General features: G+C 36.3%; 1 protein-coding gene across 2 annotated transcripts in view; it reads left to right on the top strand.

The window, feature by feature from the left end:
• The window catches only part of Tanc2 (tetratricopeptide repeat, ankyrin repeat and coiled-coil containing 2), a 454,690-nt gene that overhangs the window by 369,331 nt on the left and 69,180 nt on the right, over positions 1 to 16,179 (top strand). For both annotated transcript variants that reach the window (XM_076870152.2, XM_077110543.1), the window contains exons 13-14: positions 3,726 to 3,892; positions 7,925 to 8,532. In XM_076870152.2, coding sequence (XP_076726267.1) covers positions 3,726 to 3,892; positions 7,925 to 8,532 — 775 coding nt within the window. The remainder of the gene's footprint in view (positions 1 to 3,725; positions 3,893 to 7,924; positions 8,533 to 16,179) is intronic.

Raw genomic sequence — 16,179 nt, 5'->3', positions numbered from 1 at the left:
TTGCTATTCTGACTGAAGTGAGATAAAATATTAGTTTTAATTTGCATTTCTCAAATTGCTAGTGATGTTGAACATTTTTTCATAGATTTATTTACCACATTTCTTTATCTGTGAAGCATCTATTCAGTTCCTTTGCCCATTTATTGATTGTATCATTTGGATTTTTTGGTGATGTGTTTTGAGTTCTTTATATCCTGAAGATTAATGCTCTATCTGAGGTGCAAGTGGCAAAGATTTTCTCCCATTCTGTAGGCTCTCTCTTCACATTCTTGATTGTTTTCTTTGCTGTAAAGAAGCTTTTTAGTTTGATACAATCCCATTTATTGATTCTTGATTTTACTTCTTGAGCTTTAGGAATCTTGTTGAAGAATTCAGTTCCTGAGCTGACATAATGGAGATTTGGGCCTACTTTTTTTTCTAACAGGCACAGGGTCTCCAATCTAATGCCTAAGTCCTTGATCCACTTAGAGTTAAGTTTTGTACAGGGTGAGAGATAGGGCTCTAATTTCATTTTATTACATATGGATTTCCAGTTTTCCCAGCACCATTGTTGAAGAGGCGGTCTTCTCTCCAATATATGTGTATGGTGCCTTTGTATAGTATGAGATCACTGTAATTATGTGGGTTTATTTCTGTGTCTTCTATTCTGTACCACTTTTCTTCCAAGTCCGTTTTGGTGCTAATACCGTGCTGTTTTTGTCACTGTAGCTCTGTATTATAATTTAAGGTCTGGTATTGTGATACCTCCTGCTTCACTTTTCTTGCTGAGGATTGTTTTGGCTACTCTGGGCCTCTTATTTTTCCAGTTGAATTTCATGACTGCTTTTTCTATTTCTATGAAAAAAAACATTGAAACCTAATAGGAATTGCATTAAATCTGTATAGCATTTTTTAAAATTTTTTTAGCTCTAGTTGGGCACAATACCTTTATTTTATTTGTTTATTTTTTTATGTGATGCTAAGGATCAAACCTAATGCCTCGCACATGCTAGGCGAGCACTCTACCACTGAGCCACAACCCCAGCCCCTGTATAGCGTTTTTAAAAACATCATCATTTTGATTAATGGGGTGAATATTTCTCTTTTTTAAAAACCTGATATATTATACGGGGTAAAAATGGGAGTTCATATCCCACTTGAATCAAAGTGTGAAATATGATATAGCAAGAACTATGTAATGTTTTGAACAACCAACAATAAAAATTAAAAAAAAAAAAAAACTGATATATTGGGGCTGGGGATGTGGCTCAAGCAGTAGCACGCTTGCCTGGCATGCGTGCGCCCCGGGTTTGATCCTCAGCACCACATAAATCAAAGATGTTGTGTCCACCGAAAACTAAAAAATAAATAAATAAGTAAATATTAAAAAATTCTCTCTCTCTCTCTCTCTCAAAAAAAAAAACCTGATATATATTATCTGTTGTATTCATGGGATGAATAATACACTTTACTGGGAATTTATATATATGAATTTTTTTAAAGAGAGAGAATTTTAATATTTATTTTTTAGTTTTCGGCGGACACAACATGTTTATTTGTATGTGGTGCTGAGGATCGAACTCAGGCCGCACGCATGCCAGGCGAGTGCACTACCGCTTGAGCCACATCCCCAGCCCTATGAAATTTTTATTATTGAAGCAAATGAGTTATTTCATTCATCAAAATGTTTGTATCATACTTTAGAGCACATTCTTGGTCTTTATGCTTGAGAGCATGTTTGCAATGTTCTCGCCCCACCCAGAAAGAATCTCTATGGATGCATTACCATGGACCTTTTTCTCTACTTGAAGATCTTGGCTTTTTTAGGAATGAACCCAGAGGAAATTAAAGCAGGTGTAATGGAAGGGTAGGTAGAATGGTGTGCTGGTATTTTTAACAGCCACCTGGGGGCAGAAAGCTGATTTTAACATTTGCCAATTTCCATTATGTAAGGGAATTTATGGTAGGAATTTATTCCTACCATAGCCAATTTCACACTACCAAGTGTTTAAAAATCAGCCTAAAAATATTGCAATGGGCAGGACAGGACAGCTCCAGCATGCTATTGATTGAGACTAGGTGATGATGCTCAAACAGATAAAATTAGAAAATTCCTCCTTGGAAACTAAAGACACATATAAACTTAAGGGAATCAGAGTCCTCAAAATCAAGAACATAATATCTCCCAGTAGTTTGGATAAATCCTGTTTAGTTCCAATTAATTCTTTTTTCCTTAATTCTTTGGACTCCCTAAAGGAATATTGTGTTTTCTTAGTGTTACATCATCTTTAAAGCCATTTCATTAATAATTGTTATTAACAGAGCTGGAATCCATAGTTCATTTCTTTTCCTAAAATGTCGCCACATGAAAGTAATAGTTAAAACTCTTCATAATTTTATAACTGATTTAAAGTACTTAGGATATTGAAATTAAGTTCCATTTTATACAAAGCTTGTGCTTTAAAGGAATATATAAAGTCGTATTAATCATTGCCAAAGATCTGCACATGTTCAAATGCGAAACCAAAATAGTATGTATAGTATGTTTTTGACTCTTTCAAAGGAAAGAGCCAATCTTGTACAGAAGTCCACAGCTTGTTATTCAGAACTCAGCCTCATTTTCTTCTTCCTCCTCAAAAAAAGCCTATTTCTCATGTATGACTTATTGCCCCCATCCTTCCCTTTAGAACCTGTAAGTTCCTACTAACTAGTAACTTTGATTTAATACAGTTCACTTAAACTAAAATATTCATTCAATCTGGGGATTTCATAAAAAACTCTAATTGTAGAATGTTAGTCAAGATCAATAAGATTTAGTGAGAATAGAATCCCTAATCTCACTAAGTTGCCTTCTTCAAGCTAGACCTAAAGATAAACTGATTTTGTTAATTTAGAATCAGGTAGAGTTCAGTAGGGAACTGGGTATATGTAGCAAATTTTGTCTTTCTGACATGTCTCCTCTTCCTCTCATTGAGGTTGCTTTGGGTGTTATCTTAGAAGCTGCTAGTATCTTGGGATCTAACCCCCTGGTTCAGGTCTGTCTATTGGCTGTAGTTCTTTTTCTCTGTTCCTCTCCTTTCCCACTACACATTCACATGTAGTCCTATATATTACTTTTAGACTAACTTAGATCTTTTGCTGGGCACAGTGGTACATGCCTGTAATCCCCGTGACTTGAGGGGCTTAGGCAGGAGGATCCCACATTTGAAGACAACCTCAGCAACTTAAAAAGACCTTGTCTCAAAAAAAAACACTGGAAATGTACCTCAGTAGTAGAGCACCCTTAGTTTCAATTCCAAGTACCACAAAAAGAAAAAGAAAATTAGACCTTATTTTAGGAAATTCCCCCAAAGAACATGTGATACTGTTCTCTTTGATGCTATCAGATAGGGAAAAAAAATCAAAACACATTCTATTTAACTTTTTCTGTGTGGGAGAAAAATGAATTTCTATGTGTAGATTCTCCTAATTTATTCTTTGTATCACAACTAATAAAATTGGGATTTATGAAAGTGATAATACATACATTATATGTAACAAAGGCTTTCTCATCTGGTAAAAAAAAACAAATGAACCCACTAAATGAATTATATCATGTCTTTGTAAGAAGTTACATATTTTTGAGCACTCAAGGCCACATGAAAGGTCTAATTTTTTCCCCCAGGCAGATATCTGACCAAAGACCCAGTAAAAACTCACTTTATCTACTTGGTAATTATAAAGTAATTTGTTTTTTTCTATCTCAGAGAGAAAAATCCCAGATGAAGATTTCATCATTTTAATTGATGGACTAAATGAAGCAGAATTTCACAAACCGGATTATGGGGATACAATTGTATCATTTCTGAGTAAAATGATTGGAAAATTTCCTTCTTGGCTCAAACTAATTGTAACAGTTAGGACCAGTTTACAGGTATGTGTTTGTTTACTTTTGAACCATAAATAATTTTTCTTGGAAAGAGCTTAACCTAAAAAAAATTTTAGATCCTAGATCTCTTAGCAATAACTCTTTCTAAACCTGACATATCACAGGTTTAGCAAGAATAATTTCAAAAGAGAGGAAGCATTAAATTTGGAGAGGGCAGTTTCTCTATCTGACTCTCAAATTCCATTCCCTTTGCTCTATATAAGGTTTGGTAAAATGTCCCTTAGAAGAGCATGAAAAGAAAGTCCTTTTCCTATACTTTGTCCCAAGGACAGAAAATCCCTAGCACTTTGACTTTGTTTCACTTTCTTTTATCATTAAATGCTTTGCAAAATCCAGTTTAATTTACAATCTAGAGTCCAGTTCTTCCCTCTCCTCCTACTTTAACAACCATTCTGTGGCATGAAGGTGAACTTTCTTCTCTTTATGCCCTCCTCTAACAAATATTAGAAAAATTAAGGCTTCAGATTAAATTTATTGGAAGTGGGAGATGAGAGGTTTTATTGTTGTTATTTGCTTTAAAGTATCTTCCCTGCTAAATCATTGATCACTTAACAGCCTGGAAGAAGAAACAGGAATGTGGAATTGAGCCTGCAAAACTATATGGGCTAAGGGTAAATGATTCATCTTCCCCATCATTCTCATTGTAGTTAAGTTGGTATCTCCCTTTCCCTGTCCTTCCCCTTCTACCCCCAACCCCACCATACTAGGGATTGGACCCAGGGATGCTCTGCCACAGTGCTACATTCCCAGCTCTTTTTTTTCGTCTTCTTCTTTTTCTCTTTTTTTGACAGTACTGATTTGCTGAGGTTGGCCTCAAATTTGGGATCCTCTCACCTTAGCCTCCCCAGTTGCTGGGATTGCAGGTGTGAGTCACTGCAGCTTGCTGGTATCCCCTATTCTTTAAATATTTACACATGATTTGGAACAGTGTTTCTCAACCTTTTCTTTTTAAACCCTTCTTTCTTTGGGTGTATATTAAAATCTCATACATTATATACCCATCCCACTCTTTTGATGCAACCCCCCCCCTTGTAATACACAAAAAAGAGTCTTGCATGAAGTTCCTTCTTTTCCCATCTCCCCAGATGTTGGTATTATTCCAATATATTGACCAATTATCTTTACTGTCTTCCATGATCAGAAACTGTATTTCCTATCCTGGCTATCACCTTCAGGTGTTTATTATCAATCTCAAAGTAAATTGAGTTAAAGAATGTGGATAATTAACAAAAATGCACCTTTATAGCTGAAAAGTATATAACTGGCTGAGCATGGTGACACATGACTATAATCCCAGCAGCTCTGGAGGCTGAGGCAAAGATCACAAGTTCAAAACCAGCTTTAGCAACTTAGTGAGCCCCTGAGCAACTTAATGAGACCTTGTCTCAAAATATAAAATAAAAAGGGCTGGGGTTGTAGCTCATTGGTTAAATGCCCCTGTGTTCAATCCCTGGTACCCCAAAAAAAAATGGCATATGACCTATCTTAATTGGCCAATAGTTGGATTGTTAAAGATGAAGGATAAGTAGGAAAAAACTTCCAGGAAGGAATATAATCTCTATTTTTACTAAATGTATGTATGTTTAGGTGATATTATTCTCACATACATTTTTTTTAACACTAGGTTCTTTTTTTTAAAGAGAGAGTGAGAGAGGAGAGAGAGAGAGAGAGAATTTTTTAATATTTATTTTTTAGTTTTCGGCGGACACAACATCTTTGTTTGTATGTGGTGCTGAGGATCGAACCCGGGCCGCATGCATGCCAGGCGAGCGCGCTACCGCTTGAGCCACATCCCCAGCCCCTCACATACATTTTTTAATGCCATATGTAGTTGCAGAAGAAATTTTAAGTATATCTGCGTAGTAGACCAAATAACTTTAATATTTTATCTATGCCAAATAACAGAAAAAGTTCTCTACATTCTAATCTACCAAGTCCATATTTTAATATTGTCTTCATGGATAGAGACCTGCATAATTCCCCAGATGCTTCATTCACTTCAACTAAGAATTTTTTTAAAAATATTTTCTTTTAGATCCAACATTCTTAAATAATTAATAGGTTTTTAAAAAATGAACCCTTAAATTTTGTTATACATAATTCTCACAATCATTTATTAAGGACTTAGAGTATGCCAGGCACTGTTCTAGAAAGTAAGGATTCTACAGCAAACAAGACATACAATATCCCTGCCTACATGAAACTTATATTCTAGTTAAAAACACAAGAAAAAATTAAACATGTGCTAAAATCATAGGTAGTGGTCAGTGCTATGAGAAAGAAAAAAAAAAACAGGATAACGGAATAAATGGAGATGATAGTTGTTTTAGATAGGGTAGATAGGAAAGGACTCTTCAAGGGTCCTTATTATAAAGTGATGATATCTGATCTATCTTTTAAAAGATTTCTTTGTCTCATAGCTGTGTAGATAATAAAATGTAGATGATCTAGATTGTAAGCAGAAATACAGATGAAAAGTGACAGTAGAGACCATGTGAAGTAGCCACATTTGGAGTATATTTTGAAGAAGAATCAAAAGGATTTGATGATGGGCTGAATATGGGTATGAGCAAGAGAGAATATTCAAGAATGAGTCTTGTGCTTTTGATGAGCAAATGTTGGCTTGAGGAATAAAGGTCACAGATGCCCCCAAGGATTTGGTTGGAAAGTCAGTGGTATGCCATTTATAGGCGTGGGGAAAATTTTGTGGTAGGGCACAGAATTTAATAGTTCAATTTAATCACATTAAGTTGTCTATGAAACATCTAAGTTTAACTGTCAAGTAGACAGAGTTACAAGATGGGAACTCAGAGGAGATAAGTGATCTGGAAATGTAAACTTAGACATTATCTGCACGTAGATATTTAGAACCATGAGACTAAATAAACTGTTTGGGGGAATAAGAATAGTTAGAGAAAAGAAAAAAAGTAGGACTCCAACTCTGGTAGACTAGGAAATGAAAGAGAAGCTGGCAGAAGAGGCTGAATAAAAGTGGCTAGCATGCTAAGTGGAAAATAGGAGGAATATGCGATGGAAGCAGGCTGCAGAACCAAAAAGAGGTACACAGCGGTGTGGTCAAGAGTCAAAACACTATTGAGAGGTTGAAGAAGATAAAAACTGAAAGTTGATTGTTAGATTTGATAAGGTGCGGATTACTGAAAAGAAACATTTTGGTTAAGTGGTAGAGTTGAAGCCTGATTGGAACAAATATAGAAGAAAGTGGGAAGGGAGGGATTAGAAATAGCAGATACAGAAAAATTTTCCCTAAGTTTTACTAAAAATGGGAACAAAGAGAATACTAGGAAGAATATAAGAATGTATGTCTGTGTGATCCAGATGAAAATAAGAAATTGATGCAGAAGAGAATGGGTTCTTAAAGGAGTAAAGTTTATAAGTAGTTAAGAAAGGATGGAATCCATGCATAGGAGTCATCACAAAGCCCTATCACCCTACCCAAACGTAACTTCCAAGCAGATCACCAAGGTACCAAGCTTCTACTTTTAGAAATGTTCCTTTAATCTTATGCATCTCAAGAAGGCTTAAATGTAGTATTTTATTGAGAGTTAGAAAGCCACATTTTGTCCTTGTTTTGCTTTTTATTAAAAGCCACATTTTTACATGGCATTCTTTGAATCCATATACATTATTTTACTGCGTTGTACTTGGGCATTATGCCCTGATTTACACTGAGAATAATTACAGCCAAAGAATTATATAGCACTCCATTTTCTATTTATTTTAGGAGTGTTGTTTAGAATACTAGCCATGAAATCACTCCTAAAGTACCCCTTACAAAGACCCATAAAAAATTATCTTTAAAGTCCCAATATTAGGAAAAACAGTGTCCTTCCTATGCAACTAATTTGTTTTAAACTGTAGATACTAATACTTGAACATGCTTACCTCTTTTCTTTGTCCATTCAGAAGTTCAGAGTAAATTTGTGGACCTCATAGTTTATCACAAAAGTTAGGGGAAACTGAAGGTCTTTCTGTCTCTCTCTGTTCTGTCTATTTTAGGAGATTACCAAGTTGCTGCCTTTCCATAGGATTTTTTTGGATCGACTAGAAGAGAATGAAGCCATAGACCAGGACCTGCAGGCTTACATCCTGCACCGGATACACAGCAGCTCAGAGATCCAGAATAATATTTCACTTAATGGCAAAATGGACAATACTACATTTGGCAAGCTCAGTTCTCATCTCAAGACCCTCAGTCAAGGGTCCTATCTATACCTGAAACTTACATTTGACCTCATAGAGAAAGGATATTTAGTGTTAAAGAGCTCTAGCTACAAAGTAGTTCCTGTTTCACTCTCAGAGGTTTATTTACTCCAGTGCAATATGAAGTTCCCAACCCAGTCTTCTTTTGACCGGGTGATGCCTCTCCTGAATGTGGCAGTGGCCTCTCTCCACCCACTGACTGATGAGCATATCTTCCAGGCCATCAATGCGGGTAGCATTGAAGGCACACTAGAATGGGAAGATTTTCAGCAGAGAATGGAGAACCTCTCCATGTTCCTAATCAAGCGCAGAGACATGACTCGTATGTTTGTACATCCTTCTTTTCGAGAATGGCTTATCTGGAGAGAAGAAGGAGAGAAAACCAAATTTCTCTGTGATCCCAGGTAAGATACAGATCTGTGATAAACAATTCTGAGCCTATTTTATATTTATTGCATGGATCATGGGTATTGAAAATAGAGAAAAGTGTTCTTCATTGAACACTTCACATAAAGGAGACATATTCTGTTTCTTTTCAAGGCAAGGCTAAGATGAGATTTAATGATATATTTTCTCACAGTATTATTATTCAATTTTCAATATCTGCATACATATTTAGAATGTTGCCCTGCAATCCTGTGTCTTCCTAAGTAGTTTTCGCTGGCCTAGCTAGAGATTACAGGTAATAATTAAGTTAGCTATATAATAGATTTTCTCAGTATTCCTCAGATATGAAAAAAGAATCGACATATTGTTCTTATCTCTTTGACTTGAGCAAAATTATTTAAAAATTATTTTAAAAATTATTATTGCCCTTTTAAAAAGAGAATCTTAAACCCTACAGCTGAAAGACTTGAAGAGTTTCAGAAGGTCCCTGTCAGATCAGGCCAGGTGGGCAGCGACCAAAGGAGGCAGATTTAAAAAGGGCCGCCGAACGAGGCTTTATTCAGATATCACTCTGGGGCAGAACTCGTTCAGACCCACAGAGTGGACAGGAGAAGGGTCTGAGGAGAAACCGTGTGGGAGCTCTACCAGACTGGACTTTTATGGGGCTTATAGCAGGAAAGGAAGGGCTTGGTACAGGAAAAGGTGTTTTTAGGGTCCCTTGTTCCCTTGGAGTTGGTCAGGGGAGTTGGCTGAACTCCAGGATTGGCCAGGGGGTCCAGCTGATTGATAGGCATTAGGCAGGAGATCTCACTGATTGACAGGTGTTTCCGCAGGCACCTGATTGATGTTTCTTTCCCTTGAGGCTGCTTTGTTCTAAGTTGCCACCACCAACCTAACAGTCCAGTCACTCTACCTTCAGATAAATAAGGTGTCATTATCCCCATTTTGCTTTATGAAGGCCTTAAAGATGCTCAGTTACTTGCCCAAAATCATAAAGTTAATGTGAGAGAAGGAAGGAGAGACTGAATAGAGATGACAAATTTATGGTATATACCATCACTCCCAATCCTGCATCTATGGCAGATATCACTAATTTGTCCCCCAGAACTCATTCTTGATGAGTTTAACCCTAAGGTAAGAGTAGTTCTCAATTCAGCAAACCAGACTAGATATGAAACTATCTCCCATTCTGTGGGGTAGAACCTAGTCTCTGGCATTCTAGTGGGTTGTGCTTTCTATTCTTCCACACTATTGTTTTTTGAAAATTAATCCGTTAATAAAGCATGTGTTTTCAAATATAAGTTTATTACTAATTTCCTGGAAACAAATAAGATACCAACAACATTGCTGACAATTGCAGAACGTATTCTGGCTTAAAAAGAAGATAGGCTAAATTTGACTATTCCTCATACTGTGATTCACCAGAGAAACTAAAACTCTGACAATCTTGGGTTTTATTACCCTTGTGACCCTGTTCTGCACCAGGCCTTATTAGAGACAACTGTGCTTGTGGGCATGCTGCTCAGCCTACTCCATGCTGATTCATTAGAAAATCTGTTCCAGATTCTGATGATGATATTAAGTCAGGCAGTAGATATTTGTGGTCTTTTCCCTGAGAGGGAAACTTTTTTTAAAGAAACACGCTGTATTGGAAAGAACAGGAATTGTTGAATCAGGTTGTATGCTTATAAATCCTGCCTCTTCTAAAAACTGTGACCTTTGGGAAAAGTTACCAATGATTCTGAGAATGTTTTCTTACCTACATAAAAGCAATAATAATGTGTTCTTCCTAGAGTTGATGAACATTAAGCAAGTTTTGTAGTATAATACCTACAATAATACAGAATACAAAGACAGTATTCAGAACATTTTCCTTTTTTTCCCCCATGCCCTTGTAGTAATAGACCCTTAAGATTGCCTTACCTAAATCTTGTGACTGAATCAGATAGCAATATTCTTCTGCCATCAGCATCTGGGGACACAAGATTTAAAAACAAACAAAAACCAGAGTCTAAGTTTCTTATATGAATTGTACAGAATCCCCAAAACAATTTTACTATAAGTTAGTACCTCCCTTCTAGGATCCACAGTGGATACATGAAACTGCAAATAGTATCAAACCCTATATGTACTACAGTTTTTCCTATTCATATATACATATAATACTGCTTAATTTGTAAATTAGGCACAACATGAAATTAAAAACAGTGATAAAGTAGATCAATTCTAACAATATACCTGTTATGTGAATGTGGTTTCTCTCTTTTCTTCTCTCTCAAAATCTTATTGTACTTTCACATTTTCACTTAAAGGAAGTACTTTACAGCTTCTCTTGGCATATTTCAAACTGCAGGCATTGGGCTAGGGATGTAGCTTAGCGGTAGAGTGCCTGCCTACCATGCCTGAGACCCTTAGATTCCATGCCCAGCACTGAAGGGGTAGGGAGGCACCACCAGATTACAGGCATCTTAACTCCTACAGGGCCATTATTAAGTAAAACAAGGGTCACTTGAACATAAGCACTGCAATACTGCAGCAATCAATCTCATAACCTTAAGGGCTACTAAGTGACTAATGGGTGGGTAATATATACAGCATGGATACACTGGACAAAGATCAGGCAGGACAGAGATTTCATGATGCTAATCAGAACAACACAAAATTCAAAACTTAGGAATTGTTTATTTCTGAATTTTCCATTTAATATTTCTATACTGAAGATGACCCTGGGTAACTGAAACCATAGAAAGTAAAACTGAAGATAAGGGGGGACTGTATTGTACTAGTATAGCTGCTGATGCTTAATACATAGAGTTGGCAGTTACATAGTTTAAAAAAAAAAGACTAATCTAGAATTACCTAATAAACATTTGGGGATCAGTGCCCAGATAGATCCTTGCTAGCTAATTTGTTCTCCCATCCCAGAACTTATCAGAGGATTTAAAGCTGAGGTTCAAGGCTACCAGACTACCACTGAATTAACAATATCCTTAGAAAGGCTGAAATCCTCAGGGACTCCCAAAGGAGAAAATATGATTGTATGCAGACATGTCATGGTTGCATAAGCTTGCTTTCTCAGCATTGTTTATTAACTAGTAACATTTCAGCATCAGGCTGGCACACTAGGACAAGAAAAGCAAACACTTCCAACTTCAAGTGCTGGGTAGTCTGTTCTCTTATGATTGAATAACACCACTGCTCAGGAGTCATCGTATTTCTCTTAATGGCAGAGAATAAAATTATAAACAGGACCAAGAGTTATCAAAAAAGAAAGCTTCCTTAGACTTCATTTCAGTTGGAATTCAGCCTCCTCCCTAGCATTGGCTGGCATCGGCCTTGTTACTAAAGTATTAATCTCAGATTTTTAGGTTCCCTGAGTAAGTGAGATGGAAATCACTCAGAATTTAATGTTTTTGGCAGCCTAAGCTGGCCTTTCAAAGAAACTGGCTGCAATTGCTGTCCATTTCAGGCAGGTCTGATAAATAGGACTCTCCAAGCAGAGTTTGTCTTTGTGGCGTTCAGCCTCCACTTCTTGCACATTGTTTTCCCCTTCTGTTTTTCATTTGCTCTCCAACTTCTCTCTAGAACATCATAAATATTTCAGTAGACCAGGGAGACCAACTCAATGCCTATAAAATTGTACCAGGTAAGCCCATACCTGACATGTATATCTACATATAAGGAGAACTCTCAGAAGTAAAACAACACACCTATCTCTTCTAGTCCATTTTCCTGGGCTTTTGACATTCACTTGTTCACCTTGAATTTGTTGACCTTATTGGAAATTAGACACAGATGAGAATATTATGATGATGCCAAGAAGTAGTTGATCTTCAGAAATAGACCAACCAAGGAAGTAGTTTCTGCCTAAGCTGAAAAGAGTCAGCAATCTAAGAATGGTGCTGGAAAAAGTAGCAGAGCCATAGGTCCCTGCTACAGTTAAAACTGAGTTTTATTTATCTTAAATATCAGACTGCTCTTGTCCCAGATTTTGAGCAGAGAATTGACATACCAAAGAGAGTGATCTAATGTGCATGGACACATAATTGTGACAGAACAAAATGAGTTATAGGTAATATCCTTCCCTAACTTTGTAACAGGGTGGGTTATGTGTATTTTTATCAAACTGTAAGCAAAGTATCACTGAAGAATCATATTTATCATCAAAACTTCTTTATGCATCAAAAGATTTGTATATGTATTTTAGATAAAAACACTCATCATCTTACTCTGCTTTCTCTTTCCCACTATTCATCACTGTCATACCCTAAACTTAATCTGTCCTGTTTTAGTCCCTTAGGCACTGAGATATCAGATTAACTTGCTAATTTAATAAACTAATCCCTGCTATTATGCCAAATAGTGGGGGAGTAGAAAACCCATTTGAGGCAACTTGTGTATTTAAGTAAGGCAGTTGAGAGAAGTGGCTACCAGCCTTTGTTATTCAGTCCATTAATATCCTTGACAGTGGAAATTTGAAGCTAATGAAGTAGACAGTTGGGGGCCACCAGCTTGTGGAGCTGTCCAATTACTGCTTAATATTTCTACATAGTATTAGACTAGCCCAGAATAAATTTCAGCTCTTTTTGTTTCCTCATTATTTCAGTTTCATGATATCTCACCTCTTCTCCCATAGGAACAGCTCTTATAGTAACATTTTGATAGGGAGGAGTGTTTGTAAGATTTTGACAGAAATTATAGGACTCAGCTGTTTTATTTTTAAATGTTGGAATAAAACACAGGAAGCTTGTTGCAAACTTTATATAATGAGTTTTGAGGTGATACAACCTATGAGGTCATGATATGGAAGACTAATTTGATTTGACCTGATTTCCTCAGACTAAGAGTAGCAAATATGATGAGTGATTCAGAGGAAAGGCTACATAAATCCTTCCTATGCCTATGGGATAGTTGAGTACTTACTTGGTTCTTTATGATCAGAATTGATCGCTTATAATTAATGGCTTGTCAAGATTTTTCCTAATTTATTCAGCTATGAATTATACATTCACTTAGTGAATTGTACACTGGAGAACTGGTACTCCAAAATCTGGGCCACAAACAAGATTTCAGAGAACAAACTGTTTGTCTAAGGTGAAAAAGAGAGCATCCTCCCCAAAATGAAAATTACCTGTGCCAGGATCCTATACAACTGGGCTTCTTATAGAATATGTGGGTATAAAATGACCTCAAAATGGTGAGTCACAATTTGTGGTGATTTTGTTTGTTCTTTTAATCCAACCATGAGCCTCCAGGCAGAATAACTTTTAACCTTACCCTCACTGAAACACGCACTGAAGGTCACTACTTCTCATAGCCACTGCTGCGTTAGGAGAGAATTCAGCAAACCTACCAGGCATGGGAAGGAAAAAGAGGTTGGGAACTAAGTCAGCCCTTAGGTAATTTGAAAGAGTAAAAGCAAAAGAAAGGGGAGGTTTACCAAACATTTTTTTACTAAGCTAACTATTAATGGATGACCTAACCTACCTAGAAATATTAAATTGGATTTTGTTGGCATCAAACATAAATTTGAAATTCGAATCTGAAGTATTACTCTGTGACCCAAGGTCATGGTTTTATGATATGATACAATTGAGAAATTTCATGAAATCTAATATGTCCAGTTTACCAATTCCTGGATGTTCTTCAAATCTAAAATTTTATTTCTCTCAACATAAATCCCAGGATTTACTCAAATCAGTAAACTGTTTCCATCTTTAAAATTATCTAATCATCAGAAGGTGGGCCACAACATGTTTTTTCCTTTTCCATATCCAAAATGAAGTTTGGAAAAAAACTGATAATCAGATTTCTTCCCCAAACCCAGTTAAAACTGAGAGCTACTTATACTGTCATAAGATCTCATGAGAAATTTGCTGAATCAACCTATAAAGAGAGAAAAAGTTCTGCTTATGAAAGATGGACAGAGCATCATTTTATGATGTGTCAAGCATAAATGTTTAGCATTTATACATTCATGAAATATTTACAGAAGAGTCAAATAACAAAAACACAAAAAGGACCTACATGCTATATGTTTGCTTTTGCTGTAAGAAAGTAATGCTGTCTTCTAAGTTTAAATATATAACTTTTTAAAAAATAGTTATGTTCAGTAAATACTGGTTAAAATAACTTCATCTAGAAATCTAAAATGTGAAGGAAGTGGGCAGATGATGAGAGAAGTTCTTGATACTGAAAGCGTAGGAAATAGAGGTTATCAATGAGTCTCTGAAGCAAAAGTGGCTGAATCAAAAGATAGAATCCCACAGGTTTTTCTAAATTATCAAACCAAAATTAATGACACAGCAATCAGGAGTTATCTACAGCTTAGTGGGACTTGACAGCATATTTTCTTTTTTTAGTGAAGTAAGTCACAACTATCTCTGGAGACTTTCAAAAGCAGATCTCCACATTTAGTAAAATCAACACTAATAGGCTTCCATTCTCTTAGCCATTCATTTATTATATCCATCCGCATATCTAATTGGTTCTACCACCCAAGTATCCATTTATCCATCCAAGTATCCTCTGCTGACCACACCCTGAGCTCTCACATTGGTCTCCTCTCTTGCCCTCCTCCATTCCATTCTCTACCAGCAGCCAGAGAAAATTTTTTAAAACAATTCAGCTATGAAACCTCTCCTGAAAATTCTTCAGTGGCTTTTTCTTAAGTTCAGAATAAAATCAAAGCCAGATGCTTCAAAACACTGTATTTATAGAGAGCTTCTGCCTACTGTCTATATTGAGCTCATTCATTCTCACTCTTATTCTCTGTCTTCTGCTGGTGCCTAAAACTTTCTCTTTCTCACTTCTGGGCCTTTGCACTTAACACTTTGCACTTAACCTCCAACTAGAGCTCACTGCCCCTGGCTCATTTCCTGGCAAGACCCCTCATTCCCCCTTTAAGGCTCAGCTCAAGTACTACCTCCTCAGAGAGACTTCTACCTCTCACCTTATCTAAGTAAATCACTCCTCATTTTTATCTTAATCATAGCAACTTTTTATTTCTTTTTTTAGCATGTATCACAAATTATTAATTTATTATATGTGAACACTTGTTTATTGTTCATTTCCCCCTCTACAATGAATGAGCTTGATGGTGACAAGAACCTTTTCTCTTTTACCTTTGGCTTCCTAATGATTAGAGTGTTTGGCACATAGTAAATATTTTTTAAATGATAAATTAGTCAGTAAACAAAGGAATGATAAGTAGTACCAGTTTTAATTTCGTAACTTAAAATATTTAAGAAACTATTTTCATGGCTTCACAAAATTAGCATCTTTTGTTCACTGCTACTTCCACCATGCCTCAGGAATAAGTGAGCACTTGCATTGCAGCAAGCATTCAGTGGACATTTAGTGAGTACTGTATTCAAGGCTCTATGTTAAGCACTGCAAGGAATACAAATATAAACAACATACATCTGTCTACCAGGACTTACAGGGTAGTGGTTTTAATAAACATATTTATAATAAGCAATAATTCAAAGCAAATTCCTGTACTAGAGATGTTAACAGAGAGCTAAGGGATATAGAGGAGAAAGAGATGTCTTCCTGTGTCTATTGTTGATGTTTTACACTGTGACAGTTCATAAAGTCATCCTCTTCTGCCTCTCCAAGCTGCCAATAGCTTAAGGTTTTTCATTGTTGGGGCAGAGAAGAGG

This window comes from Callospermophilus lateralis, chromosome 11 (genome assembly GCF_048772815.1).
Source record: "Callospermophilus lateralis isolate mCalLat2 chromosome 11, mCalLat2.hap1, whole genome shotgun sequence".
In the NCBI taxonomy this organism is placed as follows: Eukaryota; Metazoa; Chordata; class Mammalia; order Rodentia; family Sciuridae; genus Callospermophilus; species Callospermophilus lateralis.
Note: the sequence above shows the minus strand (reverse complement) of the source record. Positions and strands in the feature narration are given on the sequence as shown.